Below are 20,472 nucleotides of genomic sequence, written 5' to 3' on the forward strand. Positions count from 1 at the left end.
ATAAAATATAAATAAATCATAAAAACTTTTATCATTAATTTTATTATGGCAACTTTTTTTATTATTTTTAAATTTCATTCCATGCGGCCTTGCCCTCATTCAAGTTGAGGCGCGTCAAGAAAATATTTTGAAAATGAATACACGATGTGTCAAGGCTTGAAAAGGAATACACTATCTTCAGATTATCTGTAAACAATGCAGATTTATATTCATCTACAAAAATTAACGGAAAGAGACTTTAATACAGATTAAAAAAGACAATGGCCGGTCAATTCGGCGTTGGAGAGACAATAGATGTAAGTAGCAGGTTATCAAAAATAAACAAAAAAAATGTAAAACTTAGAAAGTCATTAAGCTTTTGATCGTTGCAGGCCTGGTCAAGAAATAACGATCTCTCATTAGAAATGTTTTTTTTTCAAATCTTATCTGACCATAAATTATATCAATACACCAGTTGGGGATTGGATTTGGTCCAGCTAAAATGGAATTTGAAGTTTTGGTTTTTGCTTCAACTTCTTTACAAAAAACTAAATCCTCAGTTTGCAGAACTGAGCATTTTGACATGATTGTCTCGTTATCAGTAAAAGTAAGTATATTTCGATTTGTAAATCTTTGAATTTAGATGTTCAATATGCGGGAATACATGCACCTTATTACTATTCCAGGCTAATCGTCACATAGTCCAAATAATTATGACGTCTTGGACGGCTATTTTTTTTTTTTCTGGGACGCCGTTCGTGTTGTTTATTCTTTAGTTTTCTATGTTGTGTCATGTGTACTATTGTTCATTTTTAGCCATGGCGTTATCAGTTTGTTTTAGATTTACGAGTTTGACTGTCCCTTTGGTGTCTTTCGTCCCTCTTTTCCTACACAGTGATATTGTTTGCCTTAAATTAGTGGAGAATACAGGCTTTTTCCCCTGGAGAAGAATCCCAATTTGAAGAAAAAAATGGCTTGAATTATTCCCAAAAAGACAATTTTTTTCCCAATTAGTGCAGTCTCAATAGTAATTGTACATGAATACAAACTGAAAACACTCATTTAAAGATTTTTCATGCCTAAAATGACTATAGGTGCAGATTTGAGGGTCTATTTATGTATCATCACTGATAAAATGGGGTCTTATTTTATAGCAGGGTTTGACTTGTGAAAATGGGTCTGTATATTGAAGTTTCAGTCAAATTCATGGTATATTTTAAATTTCCCAATTTGATGAAAATGACGCATATTTTCCCAATAAAAAAGGGTAGAGGTAGTTTTGAAAAAAGCCAACAATATCACTGCTACAAAGTCATAACGCCGAAGCCATTTTTTATGTCTGGAGTTTGAGAGCAAATTTTGGGGGGAACTTTGAAACCTAATTTTGACAAGAAATATTTATTGCTGGTTAGAAATTTTAACGTTGTTACCTTTTTTGTGCTTATTGATGTAAAATATTTCTAGAAATATCAAAAAGAAAGGATAAAACAAGATAAGATTCCATTTGAAGTGGGGGAATATTTATTTTGTTTGGCAAAGATTTCCCACAATTACCAACGACACGTGACTTCCGGTGAATATAAAATTTAAAATCCGGTCAGTTTTTATGGTTCCAAATTTCCGGAACGATATCTCTATGACTTTATGCATCAGTCTACATGTATCATATGAGTTATTTCGACAGTTAAAAAAAAGAACCCTTACTTTCAATTCAAGTTTCAAGTCATCTGAAAATGACCGTAATTGAATTATAAAATGTCCTAATCCCTGACCCTCATGACCCTAGACTAGTTGTACTATTCAATCATTTTGGTTATCACCGTGGTTGTTTGGGAATCCTTTCTATCATCATACTATTTGTTAAAAAAATAATTATATATGTTTCATTTGAATTGCACCAGTTCTTCAATACCTTTGTAACAAGTAAGTGTCCATAGTACAAGGGATGCTTGACTCCCACTATCATTTTCTTTGCTCAGTGGACTGTGACATTGGGATAAAAACTTTGTTTCAAGATGATTGGACTTCAATTTCATGAAAAACTACCTTTACCAAAAACTTTAACCTGAAGCGGGACAGACAGATGAATGGATGCACAGACTAAAAAACATACATTGTAATGCCCCTAAGTGGTACATACATGTATGTGTTTATACCTACAAATGCACATGTATAAACTCCAAAAAATGTTAAAACTCATTAAATTCCAAACCAGGTTTAATAAAACTGAGTTGAAAAGAGGCCAACCAACAAGTTAAATTAAGGACTTATATTGGACTTACATTGTTAATCCATATTTGGAAAAATTGAGAAAACAAAGATTATGAATTAAATGTAGTTTTGTGTAGGACATTGTACTTTTTATTAATAATGCCACATAACTTCATACATTGTACATGTTATTTTGAAATGGCATACCTGTGATGCGCTTATGCAAAATTAAAATATTGATTAAGCTGATAATTTGACTGACCATTCACCTTATTAACACCTGGTAAACATACATGTACACCTGAAACTGGCAAGTGTTGTTTATTTCAAGTTTTGAACCAGTATGAGTGTCAAAATATAACACTAGACAAAGATACAATAATATATATTACTTAAACAAACTGTGTTTTTTTTTTTTAAATAATCAACTAAGTTAAATTTTAAATTAATTGTTTTTATATTTTTTTTTCTGAAGAAAGGAATTTAATACAGCAAAATGAAGGAAAGAACACTTGCACAGGTGGTTTGCAGTTACTGTGTTTTCAGAGACTCTAAATGTCTCATCAAATGGTCTAGACACTTCTTATTTTTCACACTTCACTTCTGTTGACAAACATTTACATGGTTTTATTTTGTTTTTCTCCTCTTTTACTAGCCAGTTGACACTGAGGTTGTTAGTTCTAGCCCTGCACTTGACAGGTGCAGTCAACTCCAATATCTCTTGACTAGGATATCAAGTTTTGTCAATCACTACCAGATTACATGTAGAACCTAATGTTTTCTACAAGATAGAATGATCCTTTTGCCCTCAATCCTGTCTTATTTGTAATATCAACAACCATTCTTCTATATCCTAAGTCCCATACATTACTTAGTTCTGCTGATCAATGCAAGCTGAACTGTTGACAGCAGCTGAGCAGGGAGTTCAATCTTGATATGTTACCAAAATTTGACAACCAAATTGATCACTTTCAATACCCTGTCAACAATGGGGTTTGACTTCCAACTTTGTCAAGTGTGGACAACTCAATTCTCTATGACTATTACATTGTGTAACTATCAGACTATAGCTTGGATTTACAGTTCTACTGTTGAAGATCCATGGTTCTCTCTGACTTCCTCCACCAATAAAAAGTGGATGCCACAAATAACCAATAGTGTTGGAAGTCAGATGCTGGTCATTGTAATAATGGTAAAGACCATAGTAATTATAATAACTTATACATTTTTATCTTTAGGTAGGTCGGGGCCACAAGGAGATAGTTTTGATCAAAAACAATTCTCTACAAAAATTGACATTTTGGGGGGACCTGACTTAATTATTCCCCAGCAAGACAATCTGTACAAATAAATTTCCAATCAGCATTGATAGGATTCTGTAACTTCAATGTTAACAATTGAATATTGATGTTCACCCTCAAGTTAGTAAAATTTAAAAATAGACTGAAAATTACCATATTTAGCTACATACATAGCTATCAGGCCTGTAGCCAGGAATTTCCATTGGGGGGTTGTTGGATTCACAAACTCGACTTTAACAGTCACAATTCAAACAGAACATTGAAATGATTGAATTTAACAGTTCTTTAATATTTGTTTTGTGTTGGGGGTGGGAGGTTCGGACTATGGGTATGGCTATGGTAGGATGCATTAGTTTACAATCCCATCCTTTAAAAATGAGACCCACTCATCAATAATATGCTAGGCCTACGGAAAATACTGGTGCCAGTAAATAAAAATATTGTTCAAACAATCGAAAGTTAACAATTTTACATAGATTAAAACTAAGTCTGAACAATCCACTTTTGAAGTCACTTGATAATTATTTATATATTATCACCCAAGTTCCTAGTACTTAAAAAGATTGAAAGGAAATTTGATAACAGCTTTAAACATTCAGGTGTTACATTGTAAATGGATATTATCGTGAAAGTTCTACAAATCATTCAGTAGCTTATTTAGGGCGAATCAAGTACACTTGCTAAAAGATCCCTCATAAAATTGTTTTGATGAGGCAGAAAAATATATACATGTATTTGCTTGCTCTGTCTCCAAGCTGGAAAAAAAACACATACACAATGCTAAGAATCACAACACGAAGACAGTTCTGATTCATTTACCAATCTAAAGTTGTGGCTCTTTATAATATAGGAAATTTATAAAGGTTTTCAAATTTCTATAAGCTGGTCAGATCAATTAAAAGAGCAGGACTAGCAACATATAATTTAGTCAAGCCCTTTAGTTTTGTCTCTTGTGCTCGTGTTTCAGTGGTCTAATTAGTCCCAACAACTGAATCGAGCCCATCAACATTGAGGATTGTCAGTGCTTATATATCAGTGGCGGATCCAGAAATTTTCATAAGTGGGGGCCCGGCCCGATCTCTTCAAGCTCCAGTGAAGCCCTATACAAGCAACCAAATTTTTTTCTCAAAATGGGGGTCCTGGCCACACCCCCACCTCAATCTGCCTCTGGTTTGTGCTTCTCTCAGACTCCTTCGAATTCGTCAACAAAAACTGATCCCCATGAAATAATCAAGAGTGATGAAAAAGGCATTAAATACCAATAAATGAGATATGTTCCTTGAAAGTTCTACATGATACAATTGAGAAAATGTTCACATGATCTTGACCAGTATTTATAGATCAGTTATTAAGGATTAAGTAACTTACTAAGGTCTGTTTCTCAAATACTTTCAGGTTAAATAAGAATATGTGTGTAGCTCCAGTTACCATGGTTACCCTACTTACCCTAGAACTTTTCTTCCAATTTAGATAATCCATCAAACAAACAAAAATGACCTACCAAATGAATATCTTTTCAGGATATAACTGTGCCCTGGCACATCTATATTTTTATTTGGCCTAAGCAGTAGGTCAACTATATTTGCCCAAAATTAATGAAAATGTCAGACAGGTATCATATTCATAAATTCTTACTGATTTTCATGGTTTATTGAATTGGTCAATAATCAGTTTAAATACTAAGTTCCTCTTCTAAAATACTATAAGCACTAGGACTTCATCTGACCTTGACCTCCCTTTCATGTTTTATTGGTTAATGATAATGTAAGTTTTCCTGGCTAAGTCTCTTTCTTAGATGTTATAAGCAATCAGGTTGACTATATATATATATTATACATGGAATGATTATATTATTATAAGTGTACATGTCTGTCTGGTAGGGTTTATCTGATCACAACATCATTTTCATGGTTCATTACCTGGTCAATGTGTTACGTTTTCATAATTTGGTCTTTAACATTCTCTGGTATACTTCACTTTTGTACTTAGTAAAAGTCTATATGGATCATTATATAAGTAAAAGTCTATATGAATCATTATATAAGTAAAAGTCTATATGAATCATTATATAAGCAATCAGTCAACTAAATTTGGTGTATGGTTTGGTTGTTTGATTTAAATGTCTGCCTGGCTTGGTTTCTCTGATTTTGATCACATTTCATCCTGGTACTTTTGATAACTATTTACACTACTGGGTCGATGCCACTGCTGGTGGAGGTTTCGTCCCCGTGGGTATCACCAGCCCAGTAGTCAGCACTTAGGTGTTGACATGAATATCAATTATATGGTCATTTTTATAAATTTTCTGTTTACAAAACTTTTGATTTTTTCGAAAAACTAAGGATTTTCTTACCCCAGGAGTAGATTACCTTAGCCGTATTTGGCACAACTTTTTGGAATTTTGGGTCCTCAATGCTCTTCAACTTTGTATTTGTTTGGCTTTTTAACTATTTTGATCTGAGCGTCACTGATGAGTCTTATGTAGACGAAACGCGTGTCTGGCGTATAAAATTATAATCCTGGTACTTTTGATAACTATTTCATCTGTTAATTAAAAAAGATTAATATTTGCGCACTACAATGTAGTACTCTTGAAGCATATCTTCTTATATCAGTTTATTTCAGAACACCTCTTTAAAAAACAGAATAACAGAATTCCACTTGTCTTTGTTTGATGTAATGGAAATGAATTCCACTTGTCTTTGTCTGATGTAATGGAAATAGAAGTAGCAACTCTTCTATTTAAAAAAATTTTGCAAGCGTTTTGTATAGGTTTCACTATACCAAAATATGGACCTAGTCATTACTGCTAAGATGATAATATGTATGATAGGGCAGATGTCACATCTTTGACTTGAAAACACTTGTATATTTATTTGTAAGAGTTCCTGGTATAAATTGCTTGTTATTAGAAATATCCTTCATTCACAGAGTTTCAAAACTATTTCAGAGTAGGAAGCAGGTTTTGCGAAATTATTTTTTTCCTGGTGGTGTTGATGAAAATCTGCTGGTCCTCACTATTAGTTTTATTGAAAAATACTAAAATTGTTTTTATTGAAAAATACTAAAATTGTTTTTATTGAAAAATACTAAAATTGTATCAGTCCTATGCAAAATTTTGGTGGTAAAATGCTGAGGACCACCACTTTTCGCTAACTCTGAGGAAGGATCAGAACTTTTAAATATTAGGATGGCAATGAATGTTCTTGAATTTAAATCATACATGCATGTATTTAAGGGTTTTCTTATAAGAATTATTGGTCTTCCAGTACCTTTGCAAAAGGTCACAGACCTTAGGCAAGTTGTCTGATTTCAAAAATTTGAATAAAACATAGGTGGATCCTGGGGGGACCCCCCCCCCCTTTTTTTATTGAAAAGTTTGGTTGATAATATAGGGAATCACTGAAGCATGACTGGAGAGGGCCCCTCTTTAAGAAAATTAATGGATCCGCCACTGTAAGACATTTAAAATTTGTTAATTTTTCCAGTGTAATTCCATCTCAAGAAATTTACATCTCTTAATTACTAAAAAAAAAAATCTAAAATAAAAATTGATAAATTGTAGTTTATAACACATGTATCTAAGAATTATTCAGAGTTGAGCATTAGCATGACAAGTACATCAGTAATAAATACAATGTTACAGTATCAAATCAATAACTTTCAATGACTAACAAAATTTTATTCTTCACTGTAAAATAGTGTTACTATACAAATCCTTGTTCAAAAATGATGTATAGAATTTGATTCAAAATTCAATTTTGACAATTTATTTCTTAAGATGTTCATGATGTTGATTAAATTCATCATATTTGGTAAATTTATACAAAGTTCATTGTAACCTAACAGTTAAATGGTTTTAAATAACTTCTAAATTCACTCAATGTACAGTTAGTTTTACTTATTTAGTAATTTGGCGTGGTCGCTTTAGCTTGTTGACATAACTTTTTAAAAGCCATGTTTGATCACATAGATTTACTCAAGTATTTTTAAGTCTTTTTATTGAAATTTTAAAGCTATTTGTTAAAAGTTAGCGTCGTTTTATAGAATTTCTAAATCTCATGTGCTCATTAAAGAGGGATTTTCCTATGGATTAAAGATGTGACAACGCTTGACCATGTGTTTGTCCATCTTTTATATGTTTTATTTATTATAAAAGTGGATATTGTTATGCACATGCATGGAAAATATTACAGTAAGTTTATTATTAATAGCTTATTCAATGAAAATTAATAGTTAATTTTTCAAAATTTGCTTTATTAGCTGTAAAGTTACTTGTTGAAATTTGAAACTTGTTTGTCATTTTGGGTTAAAATTTATTTCTGACAACTCTGTACAAACGTACTCCATTGTCTAGCTAGTATCAACTTTTCTTTTTGTAAAAAATATGGTTGGACTATGGAAAAACCCCTAAGAAAGAGTTGTCTCATTGGCAATCATACCTCATCTTCTTTTTTATATTGAAATAATTGTGTTGTGTCGAATTCACAAAATAATTCAGAAAAAAAATATACATATGTCATGTTTATATAGTCCAACCCTTACTGTTAAAGGCCTACTTGAAGTAAAAAATAAAATTTTGTACAATTGTACAGTTTTCAAAGTTAATCATGAAACTGTAATGCATTAAGAAATCCCCCCTCCCCTCTACATACACACACACTTTTACAGTAAGCTATCATTTATAGTGTTTCAGGCTTCTATTAAAACAATGATTTTGATCATATTTATAAACAAAGAAATGGAATAAAATTGGTTGACAATATGATATTTGTTTAGGATTAACCATGCTGATAAAAAAATCCATCTCTATAAATTCACTGTTATAGTAAAAGGGTGTGTTCAAAATAAAATTTATATATGACTTTCAATGACTTTAGGCATGCAATTAAAAAAAAAGGTAATGTTTAGTTCAAATATTAGATCATAATCAATTCTAAAACATTTGAATAATTTATTTTGTTTAATATTTAATGTTGTTAAAAAGGTGACAAGTTTGTTGACAATAGATTGAAATCAATATAGCTTTTTATCAAAAAAATCAATTAGGAATTAAAAAAGACAATTTAGTTTAAAGTTTGAAATCTACACAATGTTTAAAGGGTAAACAAACTTATATGCTTTTGAAGATATAATGTGAAGAATGTATGGTACTGTTAAATATTTCCTTCAGGTAAATAATCTTGTACAGGTGAATAAATTTTCCAAGTCTAAACATGACTGTTAATCCTGAAATTACACTATAGGTGTCATGCTAGGCATGGTCTGTCCGGACATGGCACATAACAACATGGAACACTCACCCATTACAATTAAGGGATTAATTAATGATTGTGTTTCAATCATCTAACTGCTGGACTAAATTAATTAGTTTGTAATTAATCTAATAAACAAGTGAAATACATGTTTTGATACAAGAAAAAACATGAAATGGACAATGTTTAACCTTGATATAGTATATATATCCAGGGCTTGGATTCAGTTAGCTATGAAATCTCAAAATGTTGATCAAAAACTTAGAGGAATATCATCTCTCTGATAGTGATGTTTCAAAAGCTCAAATTTTCTTTGACTTGGTCAATACCAACATGGAGAAAATACTTAAACCATTAGATGTTATTAAATCTGTGGAATTATGCAAGCCATGTGATTTCTCTATAAATGAAATAGACATTATGAGTGTTGAAGATAATTCATGTGATCAGTGTGAAATTAACAGAATTAATGAAGATGAACTTATTAAACCATGTGACTTCAGTATCAATGAGGATAATGGTTCCATTGAGGTAAATTTGTCAACTTATTTGCATAATTAAAAAAATAAATATTTTGTTGATTGTTTGAAATTTGAAGGTTAAATGCATCCTTGAATTTAACTTATTTAAGTGTTAATGCAACTTCTAATACAGAATCATTTATCTTTTCAGGATTATCAAGTGTTGAACTTGTTGGGGAAGGGGGGTTTCGCATGTGTGTACAGGGCAAGGTCAAACAAAACAGGCGAAGAGGTCGCCATCAAGATGATTGACAAGAAACTGATGAAGGCAGCTGGCATGGCTGCTAGAGTGAAAAAAGAAGTAGAAATTCATTCAAGACTGAAGCATCCAGCAATTTTAGAGGTAAATATAAATTTAACTTGAACACAATGCTGACTATGAAAATTATCATAGTACTATATACTACACTACTATATAGTTATCTTTTGACGAAGCTGTCATCACAAAGGATAAAGAGCTAATTCAAAGTGACTTCATCACTTGTAGCTATGTTAATTTCCCAATAATTGGAGTATGCAGATATTTATCATGTTTATTATCGGGTATGTCAGTATCATTGATGCACTTGTACAATTGCATATTAGATTTGAGATGATGAAACTGACGATGAGTAAGATGGGACATTTATTGATTGTTCATAGCTATAAACATTATCATCTATGTAGGTGGCTTGCAGACTCGTTAATCAAGGTGTTGTAAAAGTATTTCTTATGTCATTATTACTGAGTAATCAGCTGTTTTGTGAGATACTTAATGAGGTCAACCATACTCACCTTAATGACATCAATTGCATGAAATTAACATTTGAAATGAGATTAGTTAAACACTTTAATGAAAAGGAATGATTAGTAAGGGTGTTAGGTTGCTTGTTTTAGTAAGCTTGTATGTTGTTAATTATCAAAACAGTACTTGATCATTTGGCTTGGGTGTTGTAAGAAATTAACTGTAAATTTCTTTATTACTTAGCTTGTATTGTCCAAACCTATCAATAAACAAATCAGCTAACAATATGAATTACTTTAATTCAATAAGATAGATCACAATAAAAATATGGAATAAGAAATTAATTTTCATGAAAAATAATTGAGGAATAAAAAAATGATTTTGGAAAAAAAACATGCTTAAATTTTTTAAATTTTATAATGATGTTGAAGAGTTTAATCTCAAACACACCTTTGCAAGCCTTTCCATTTTTTTCTTTTGATCATTCAGTCTTAAAGGCACTTGAACCTAAATAGCCAAACCTTTTTGGCATAATGGAATGCATTAAAAAATTTGATAATCGAACATTAACCGGTAACTTTCAGTGCAGGTTGGAACAAATCTGTGCAGATATGCACTACTCCTTAAGTGCAGTGTTGCAACTGGTCAGTTTTTAGGTGTAAAGTTCAAAATTTAATCACAGATTGTGTATATGTGCCAAAATGGTATCCAGACCAAATACTAAAGCAGTAATATGCTTAGCATGTTAAATGTATTGATTTAACCTTTAGTTTATTACTTTAAAGTGTCCAATTGATCAAAGGTCAGGGGAAAAGTTGAACTTTCCTTTGAACTATTGTTCAATAGTAATCCGTTTAAATCTATGATCAGATTATGCAACCCTATAGGAAATATGAATGGATTAAATAACTGCCACCCCCATGTTTAAACCTGTAAGTTTGAAACATTGTATGTTTTTTCTTGCAGTTGTACAACTATTTCGAAGACAGCAATTATGTGTACTTGGTGCTGGAAATTTGTGCTAATGGAGAACTCAACAGATATCTTAAAGCCAACTGCAAAGTTTTATCTGAACTGGAAGGTTAGTGTTTTTCATTATTTATAAAAATAAATAAACTATGGAGCTTTATTCAACTTAAGCAAGAAAAGATGAAAACAGTTGCTATTATGATAATAAAAATATTGGGTTTCGAAAATTTAGCTGCATTCAACGTACCTCTAGTATACCCATTCTATAAATTAAACTTAAAATAACTAATTTTTAACATTGCAGTTTTAAGTTGTAATAATTTTTTTGTGTTCAACTTTATTTAACCTTCGTCTTTATATTTTCAGCTCGACACTTCATGGTACAGATTGTATCGGGCATGTTATATCTCCACTCTCATGGAATACTCCACAGGGATCTGACTCTTGCCAATTTACTACTCACAAAATCTATGGACGTTGTAAGTGTATATTAAAATCATTCATTTTATTTTCATACATGTCTAAGCATTTCTTTTTGTTTCTTTTAAGATTTGTCTTTAAATTTCTAAGAAAATGATGTAAAACTAAAAATTAAAAGTGTGATTATATGTCATGTAAGAAGAAGAGAAACATATTAAAAAAAAAAAGAAAATGTCTCATCGAATAAGAAGTCAACTTAAAATATTTATTAAATTTTTTGGATGGAAAGCTTAACATTATTAATAATTATATGTTTTTATATTTTCAGAAAATAGCAGATTTTGGTCTTGCTACACAACTGAACTATACTGAAGAAAAACATTTTACAATGTGTGGAACACCTAATTATATTTCTCCGTAAGTAAATCATAATTTTGAAAAAGAAAATGATAGTGACTCAATATGCTCAAATTTTAAGATGTTGCATATTCTGATTTCAGCCAAGAAAAAGAATTAAAATTATTAACTTTTCTCCTTCAAAGATTTGAAGTTTTAAAGATTCACTGCAAAACTGTAGTCTTTACATTGTGAAATTAAGTTATGAAGATTTAACATGAATTTAATTTATATTTCAGTGAGATAGCCATAAGAGGAGCTCATGGTTTAGAAACTGATGTCTGGTCCTTGGGTTGTATGTTGTACACATTTATGGTAGGCAAGCCTCCATTTGATACAGATGCTGTAAGGAGTACACTGAACAGAGTTATTACAGCAGCATTTGATCTCCCCGATCATTTGTCACAAGAGGCCAAAGACCTCTTACAGTCATTGTTAAAGAAAAATCCCAAAGATAGAATTCATTTACCAGGTATGTAGAAAAGATTTTATATTGGGGGGAGGGGGAGAAGTATGAAGAAAATATTTCAAAAAAAATTAATTAAAATTTGTATTTAGTTCAAAATCTTTGCTGTATATTTTTAAATTATTTTTAGTAATTCATTTATTTGTTTATTTAAATTAAATTAAATTTTTTTTTAAAATTAAACACATGTTCAGTTAATTATATTATCCAATTAAGGTACTTGAAGTCATTGGAAATTAAATTAGTCCAACCATTGACTATATTCCATCAATTAATTAATATTTTATACCCCTTAATCATATTCAATAGTTTAAAATTTGTCAAGGAAAGTTTTTGAAACAAGAATAAACATGACTATCATTTACTCATATATTTATACTGGAAATTATTTGTTTTAATCATTTCACTGTTAAAAGTTACAAGATGTTAAGCTTAGGTACACAGACTTATATAAAGATAAAAGTTAATTTTAACAATAGATTTTTTTTCCTTTAAATTTTCTTTAGATTTGTTTTTATTTGTTTTAATATTTATTGATTTTATTTTTCAGAGGTGCTAAATCATCCTTTCATGACCAAATATGCATCAACAGAATTTAAAGGTCCACAGGTAATTGTCTACAAACACCTATCTTATGCTTATATAATTTATACATTTATATTATTTTCTTTGTCTAGTTTATCTTGTTTGATACTAAACAAAAAAAAAGAGAATTTAAAAAATCTAGATTTACTTGATATTAAAACTGATTAAAAAAACATAGTATAAAGAGTAATTCTTTTAACAAAGTTTTAAAAATTTCAAGATTTGTAACTGAAATAATTTAATGATGATATTTTCTATTCATAGAATTTCGGTGAGACATCTATAGACAGTGGTAGAGGAACCATGGCAACTATTTCTACCACAGCATCCAGGGTGTCAACAAGGCCCCGCCCCTTCCCAGCATTCCCTATGGAATCTGGAATCTCTGAAGGTGACGAGGACCAATTGAAGAAAGACAAATACTCAAAGAATTCTGAGGATTTGAACCTTTTTTCTGGACCAAATACGCCACAATTGAGGCATCCACCATCTCCTCCAGTTAGACTAAGGGATAGGTAGGCATATCAATTATACTTTTTAAAAACGTTAAAAGAAATATTAAACTACTTATGACTGAAATTATAAAAAAAATATAAAAATTATGATTTCCATAATTTATTTTGCTGCACTCATTGAATATAAAGCATATTTATTGGCAAACGTTCCATTTCTGACATTTATAAATAAGAAAATTTAAAGAATTGTTAAGACTAGTATTAATCAATGATTTTCTTTATTTTCAGTGAACGTGAAGCAGCAAGAATGCAAATGAACCAACAACAACAGCAGCAGGGTGATTCTGGACATTTCCTTAGGAATACTAACCAAGATAAAGCTCAAGAAAGACTATTCAAAGCTAAACAAATGGAGAATTACCTTGAGCAACAAAACAACCGTGCTGGTCAACAGTTTGATCCAGCAAAATATCAAGATCGTGCCAACACACCAAGTAACTCGTCAGGCTGGTCCTGTAGCATGTCTTTGCATAGCAACGACAAACCAAGTCATACCGACATCAGCAAACCTTCCGTAGCCTCTGACGTTTCATCTCAAGATGAATTTAGTCTACACAATACAAAGAAAATACTCAATTTTGATAGTGACAGTCACTCGACTGGTCAACATGGCAGTTGGCATGAAAAATCTAAAGACAGTGTAAAAAATATGGAACGACAACACAGTCAGATGAAAAAATATGGACGCAGTCGATCGTTAGAAAACTTCCTCGATAATGATGAAGAAGATTCTAACTGTAATTCGCAAGGTGCTAAAGTAGAAATTAAATCACAACGATCGGTAGAGGAAGCTTCTAGCTCAACAACAAAAACAATTAGAGATGTTGTATTGCCATTAACTGCCATTCGTCTTCGACCAATCAGACAAAGAACGAGAAATGCCATTGTAAGTTTATATAGATAGCAGTGTAATTATGAAATGAAATTTTTTTAATAATCATTAAGATTCAGATGCTTAAAAGAAAAATATTTCTTTGAGAATTTAAGTTGAAAAATAATTTGCATAGAAAGTAAAACATTCTCTTTGTTTTCAATATTTGGTAATAAATACTTTGTTGTTATGAATTGTAAAGATGGTTATATTTTGTTTTACAGGTCAACATTTTAGAATCGGGAGAAGTTTGCATGGAATTTGTCAAACTGAAGCAAAAGGTTGAAAAGGTTGTTGAAGTCATGGTGATATCTGTTGATGGTCAGAAAATCAATGTTTACCAGCCAAACAGAGGCAAAGGGGAACCAGTTGGAGAAGAACCTGTTGCTCTGCCAACTGAACCAATCAAATCATTTGTATTTGATCTGTTACCTGAAAAGTATTGGAAGAAGTACCAGTATGCAGCAAGGTAATTGTCTTCCCTTTCATTTGTTTGAATCTTCTACTGACTCCTTTCTAGAAATAATTGTTTTTATTTAATTATTCTTGTAAGATTAATTCATGATCCCAAACTTGTTTAATTTAATTAAAAGAAAGAAAAAAAAACTTTAACTAAAGGTCAAACATTTGTAATAAAAGAACTTTTTATTTATAGATTTGTCAAACTGGTGAGATCCAAGACTCCAAAGATAACTATGTATACACAGAAAGCCAAATGTATGTTGATGGAAAACAGTCCATCTCCAGACTTTGAAGCAGTATTTTATGATGGTAGGTTTTGAAAATTGAAACATGTATATGTTATCTTTTTTGAAAATAATTGTTCAATATTAAAATTACTAATTTTTATGTTACAAGAGTGAACTATATAAATTGTGAATGTTTATGTTTTACGAATGAAGTCTTCTGCACGAGTTTGTTCTCCCCATATATATCTTTGAATGATTGAAATATATATACATATATAGATTTATTAACGTTTGATGAAGTTTTCTGAAATATTAACATGATAAATGTTTTGTAAAGGCTCCCATCCTTTGGAAGACGATGATAGTCTAAGCGATTTAATGGAGTCCAGACCGTATCCATTTGTCCCTTCGTGGAGTAAGTCGACACATTGTGGCTATAGCTAACCAGAACTACTTTCTTTATAGATGTGCATACTCACTCCTCTCACATTTTACCAGAATTAATGTTGTGTGTGATTTTTTTTCCCACCTTTTTTGCACATGGTATTTTCATGCTTTATAGCTCACAGTGTGTATATTGTACTCCTGTTTTCTTTTTAACACTATATATATGGGAAATCTGATACTTCTGGCTTTTTTGGCACATTGTAGTAATTTTTCTCATATTTTTTATGCCTATGAATTTAAAATTCTGAAATTTCTTTATATTTAAAAAAATTAAATTAAATTAAGAACAATGGAAAAAATGAAAACATTGAAATCAAAATTAGAACTAAAATGAATCATGTAAGATATATTGAAATCATCATTTAAATTTATAAACACACCCAAAACTGATGAAAGTATATGAATTGCTGTAAATTTTCTATGTTTTAAGTTTCTTATTTCATATTTTAATGGGGTTTGTTTTAATTTTTCAGGTGCTAAATTCACAATGAGTTCTAGTAGTATGAGAATTATTGAGAAAACTGGGACATCCTTGGTGCTAGATTCAGAGGAAACAGCCCAGAGACTGGCTGAAGATACCAAACAATTGTTAGAATATGTCAAACAGGTATGTTCACTTAAAATAGAAGTCCTAAAATTATTATTTGAAGATTGAAAAAGTATTCATCTTTTTTCTAAATGAACATGTAAATAGAAAAAACTTAAAGCTGTAAAAACTTGACGAGAATTTTTTATTTAAAAAAAAATAAAAAAATAAAAAAATTCAATTTTACTTCAGTAATTTTAAAAATAATTTGAATAAAAATAAATAACTAGACATTTAATTGTTCATTCTTTGTTTATTTTTAGTGTCGGCAACAGTGTGAAGAAATAGACAGGGTAATCAGTTCTGTACACAGCCGATGTGGGTTAAGAGAGCAGCTCTTCCCAGTGATCATTGGTAGACGACCAAACGGTCCAAATTTAAATGATTCCTCTCCATCAACAGGGGCAGGCAGTTCCCTGGCAGTAGAAATCAACAGCAATCCTTCATCAGACTCCAACAGACACGCTACAGTAAGTTTTTAATCTGAGTAATTCTTTACTTCATTATTGTCAAACAATTGTCAGAATTATTTTAACAAAAGAATTAGAAAATACATTGAAATTGCTGTTGTAAACAAATTTCAAAGTTATCTTCCAAAAAAAAGTTTTCAGTTTTACTGTAATACAAATAAGTCAACATAAACATGGACAATTTCTTATTTGCAATGTTTTAGTCACTAAATAAATGTATTTCTAGATGTACAAAAATATCTAACAATATTCTTCCTTCTTTTTAGATGTCTTCATTTGACGGCACAGTAGTAAGCGCTGTAACAGACTGTACAAGCAGAGTGGAAACAGCACCATCTGACACATCAAGGGACGTAACTCTAAAGTCCAAGTCTGTCAACGAGAAATCAACAGTCAGCAATGGTGGTGTTAGTCCCACCTCAAGTCTCAATGGTTCAAGTCAGCTACGCAAAGTCACCAGAGATGTTCTTAAACAAGTTTTCGTGCAAGATATTGGATGGGCGTCAAAGGTACATATCATTTCCTTGTCTTGAATTAAAAAAATTACACAATATTTTAAAATTAATTTAAATTCTGAATTAATTTCTTCATCATTAAACCTTTATCATTATCAATTTTTAGAAAATTTATATTGGTAATTTAAAGAGACAATAATAATTTTAAGAATTATTTTTTTCTTTTATCAAATAATTGAACTTTTGAAAACAGACATTTTTTTCTTTCTTTTTACAAATGCAAGATTTATAAATTTTGTGGAAACATATTTCTAATGGCTTTATATTTTATTTTGCAGCACTCTAATGGAGAAATATGGGTAAAATTCAATGACGGAACCCAGCTTGGTGTCAAGTCTTCTACAACAAATGTCAAATATATTGACTGTCAAGGAAAACTTTATAGGTAAGTTTCTCTCAAATAAGAAGTGTAATCTTAAATCTGAAGCAATTATTAGAATTTGTCGTTATTTATCAAAAAAATTTATTAAAAAGTGGATATTAACTGAGTTCATATATGCATTTATATAAGAATTATTTTAATAAAATTATTGGTAAAGAAGAGATTGTATAAAGATAAGTTGAATAGAATCACAAGTAGAATTATCAAGTTGTACTGTTAAAAGCTAGTAATTATTTTGACAATGTAATTAAGAAAATCAGAGAATATATAATCTTACAAAGTAAATTTTTTTTAATTATAAAATTTTGACTTTACAATATACTTATGTTTTATTCTCTTATATTTTAGATTCCAAAGAACAGACATTTTACCCGATATTGTGCGAGCAAGACTGGAAAAGGTCCCATTGGTGTTAGAACATTTACTGCAGGACTCACCAACATCTTCAGTAATGACCCCACGCTGAGGAGACCTGTTTTAAAAACATTCCATAGAGTGCCATATCCGTCCTCGTCCATGACCTCGGTCAGGATTTCTCTAGTGCTGTGATATGTATAGTAGTGTCAGAATTGTTCCTGTGATGACTCAACAGGCAGCTGCTCATTCTGTGTCTCTCTAGACTTTTTACTTGTATACCTCCGTACATAGACTTATATATGTATAGACTCTTTGCATTTATTGTGTACAGACATGTAGATATTAGTGTATAGTATTTGTTGTGTAGAATCTCTTTGTTATTGTTCATACTAGATTATTAGTGCTTGTTTTACTTGAATATCCCATATTCTTGTTTAAATTTGGTTTTTACCTTAATTTATTTTTAGCATTTAGATTAATTTATTTATTATCTGACGTTTTAAAAGTATTTTTAGATGTTTTTAAATTATTTTGTACTTGTTTTACTTGTATTAAATTACCATGACAACTGAAAATTGCAACTTTTCTTATTATTTTACCGGAGATGAAATGTTTTAGCATGTACAAGTCAATCTGAATTTAGGTTTGTTTTTTTTTAGATAAAATTTTTATAACTTTTTTTTAAATTCAAATATTTTATTTTAAATGAAATGTTTGTTATTCGAAAGCCAACAATTCTTGTAAGAAAAACCTATTATCCTTTCTATTACCTGAAATAAACTGCCTTATTACTTAAAATCAGCTAATTTGCAATTTAATTGGTAAATATGGCTCCGCATCAGTTTTTTTAAAGTGAGTTTGCCTTACTTAAAATCTGTTTATTTTGTATAATGAGTCAGTTTAAAATCAGTTCTGCTCTTCAAGAGTACTTCAACAGTTATTGCTTTTCTTGAGAATTTATTTGGAAAATCATGCTCTGCAACACATAAACTGTATTTACCTACTTCAAGAGTTATCTTTGTTATAAATTCTCCAAAAACATTGTTAAGTGATCACAAGATAAAAAAAAAATCAAATATACTATGTTTAAGCTATACACTTAGTCAGCCATTACAGAATTTTCTCACTTGCTTCAGGTTAACACAAACATTTTTTTCTCAAGCCTAAATAATAGTATTGAGTATAAAAATGTTCAGTGTTCATCCTTATATCAATTTGAACTTCACTTTATAGAATTGTTGGCTTCTTTATTTTTGTTAAGTTGGGATATTCATCTGAAAACTAATTTATTCTATTTATGCATTTATATATTGAAGAAAAACTAGTCTTAAAGAAATAAAATTGAGAGTATAATAATATTGTATATTGATTTTTATTTGCTAAACAAAGATGGGTAATTTTTACATCTAGTTTGACTGCATTGAAGGAAGTAATAAAAAAACAACAGGTATTTGTTAGCGTCACAACAAAAAACATTTGAAGTCTGGCAAAGAGCAAAGGGGAATGTTTTTCCAAACATCATCTGTTGTCAATCTCAGTAAAACCCCTGAATCTAAATTAAGGTGGTACCAACCACTTAAAATAAAATTAATTTGACTCGTTTAATTTTCTTAAAATTTTGACAAAGTATTTACTTTAACCCTTTTACAAAAATATAAAAATTTCAGAAAATTTGAACCAACCGTTTTATTAGAAAAATTACACTGGTCATATTGCAGTTTGACAAACACTTATTTTGGTCATTGAGAAGCTTAATATTCATTTAACAACACAACGTAATTAAAACGTTTAGCTGATTTTTCAGAGTTATCTCCCTGTAGTGCTAGGTACCACCTTAAATGGACTGTGGGTTCATTTATTGTCTTGGATTAAGGAAAAATGGCATTTTCATTGATATTTGATTTCATGGTTTAACAAAAGTACATATACAATCCTATATGAAATTTGTAGGAAGTAAACAACTACAGGACACAGTTCACGCTTCAACAATGGGCAAAACTCATACTGTAGAGAAGGCAATAACACTACACAAGATAACAACATATGAAACAATTCTAAAAGAAGAAAACCATGTTTAGGCAAATAAAATATAACAAAAAACAACTATGGCAAATTGAAACCACTGGACACTAATGGGACATATAAAATATGTGACTGGATTAAAAATGTTTGCTTGACAAAACTAGGACATTGCTGAAACAGTACAACATTAAAAAATCAGGTGAAAGGACTAGAAATCCGATCAGTTCTTAGAACCCAAAAAATACCTCACAAAATGACTTGTGACACTTGGCCTTGCAGTCATATGATAACTGTACTCGGACTCAGAATTCAAACAATCCTAATACTGGATTTGGTGTTTCAAGCACATATTTTGAACTTAATACTGAGTAAGCTTTATGACCAAGGACCCAGGTTGAGTCTGTCTGCTATCGAAATACAAGTAATTCATGTAACTCCCATTTGTTTTTAATAAGAATTCTAGTTTATCAACACTATGAACTGTTATATATAGAGACAGCCATTTTATGTTAAAGTTGTCAAATAACTACAAAACTAAGAATTTTTATGTGTTTTATGTTATGGTGTATATTAACCTCACTGAATTCAGTAAAAATGAAATAATTGGACTTCTTATCTGTCATTATCAAACTTTGTATTCTGATCATAACAAGCAGATGATAGAGCATACAAAATGAATAATATGTCAAACTATTGAAACATAATTTTGGACTCATCAGAGACAGATTTATTGGGGGTGGGAGTGTATCACTGAGGCATGACTGGAGTGGTCCCCCCTTATGACAATTTCT

The 20,472-nt window shown here is 30.5% G+C and overlaps 1 protein-coding gene across 5 annotated transcripts; it reads left to right on the forward strand.

Moving 5' to 3' along the window:
• Window positions 1–93: 93 nt before the first annotated feature.
• LOC134697093 (serine/threonine-protein kinase PLK4-like) lies at window positions 94–19,015 on the forward strand. Of its 5 annotated transcripts, none has more exons than XM_063559132.1 (17): window positions 94–296; window positions 9,419–9,610; window positions 10,958–11,072; window positions 11,327–11,439; window positions 11,709–11,797; window positions 12,016–12,248; window positions 12,793–12,851; window positions 13,092–13,342; window positions 13,571–14,228; window positions 14,438–14,682; window positions 14,869–14,984; window positions 15,240–15,317; window positions 15,823–15,956; window positions 16,199–16,405; window positions 16,672–16,914; window positions 17,199–17,305; window positions 17,651–19,015. In XM_063559132.1, the coding sequence occupies exons 1-17, from the start codon at window positions 261–263 to the stop codon at window positions 17,766–17,768; spliced, it is 2,994 nt and encodes a 997-aa protein (XP_063415202.1). In that variant the 5' UTR covers window positions 94–260; the 3' UTR covers window positions 17,769–19,015. The 5 variants fall into 5 exon arrangements, with proteins under 5 accessions (XP_063415202.1, XP_063415204.1, XP_063415203.1 ...); XM_063559133.1 differs by lacking the exon at window positions 94–296 and adding an exon at window positions 7,584–7,686; XM_063559130.1 differs by lacking the exon at window positions 94–296 and adding an exon at window positions 8,720–9,277.
• The last annotated feature ends 1,457 nt before the right edge of the window (window positions 19,016–20,472 follow it).

The sequence above is a fragment of the Mytilus trossulus genome, chromosome 14 (assembly GCF_036588685.1).
Source record: "Mytilus trossulus isolate FHL-02 chromosome 14, PNRI_Mtr1.1.1.hap1, whole genome shotgun sequence".
NCBI lineage: Eukaryota > Metazoa > Mollusca > Bivalvia > Mytilida > Mytilidae > Mytilus > Mytilus trossulus.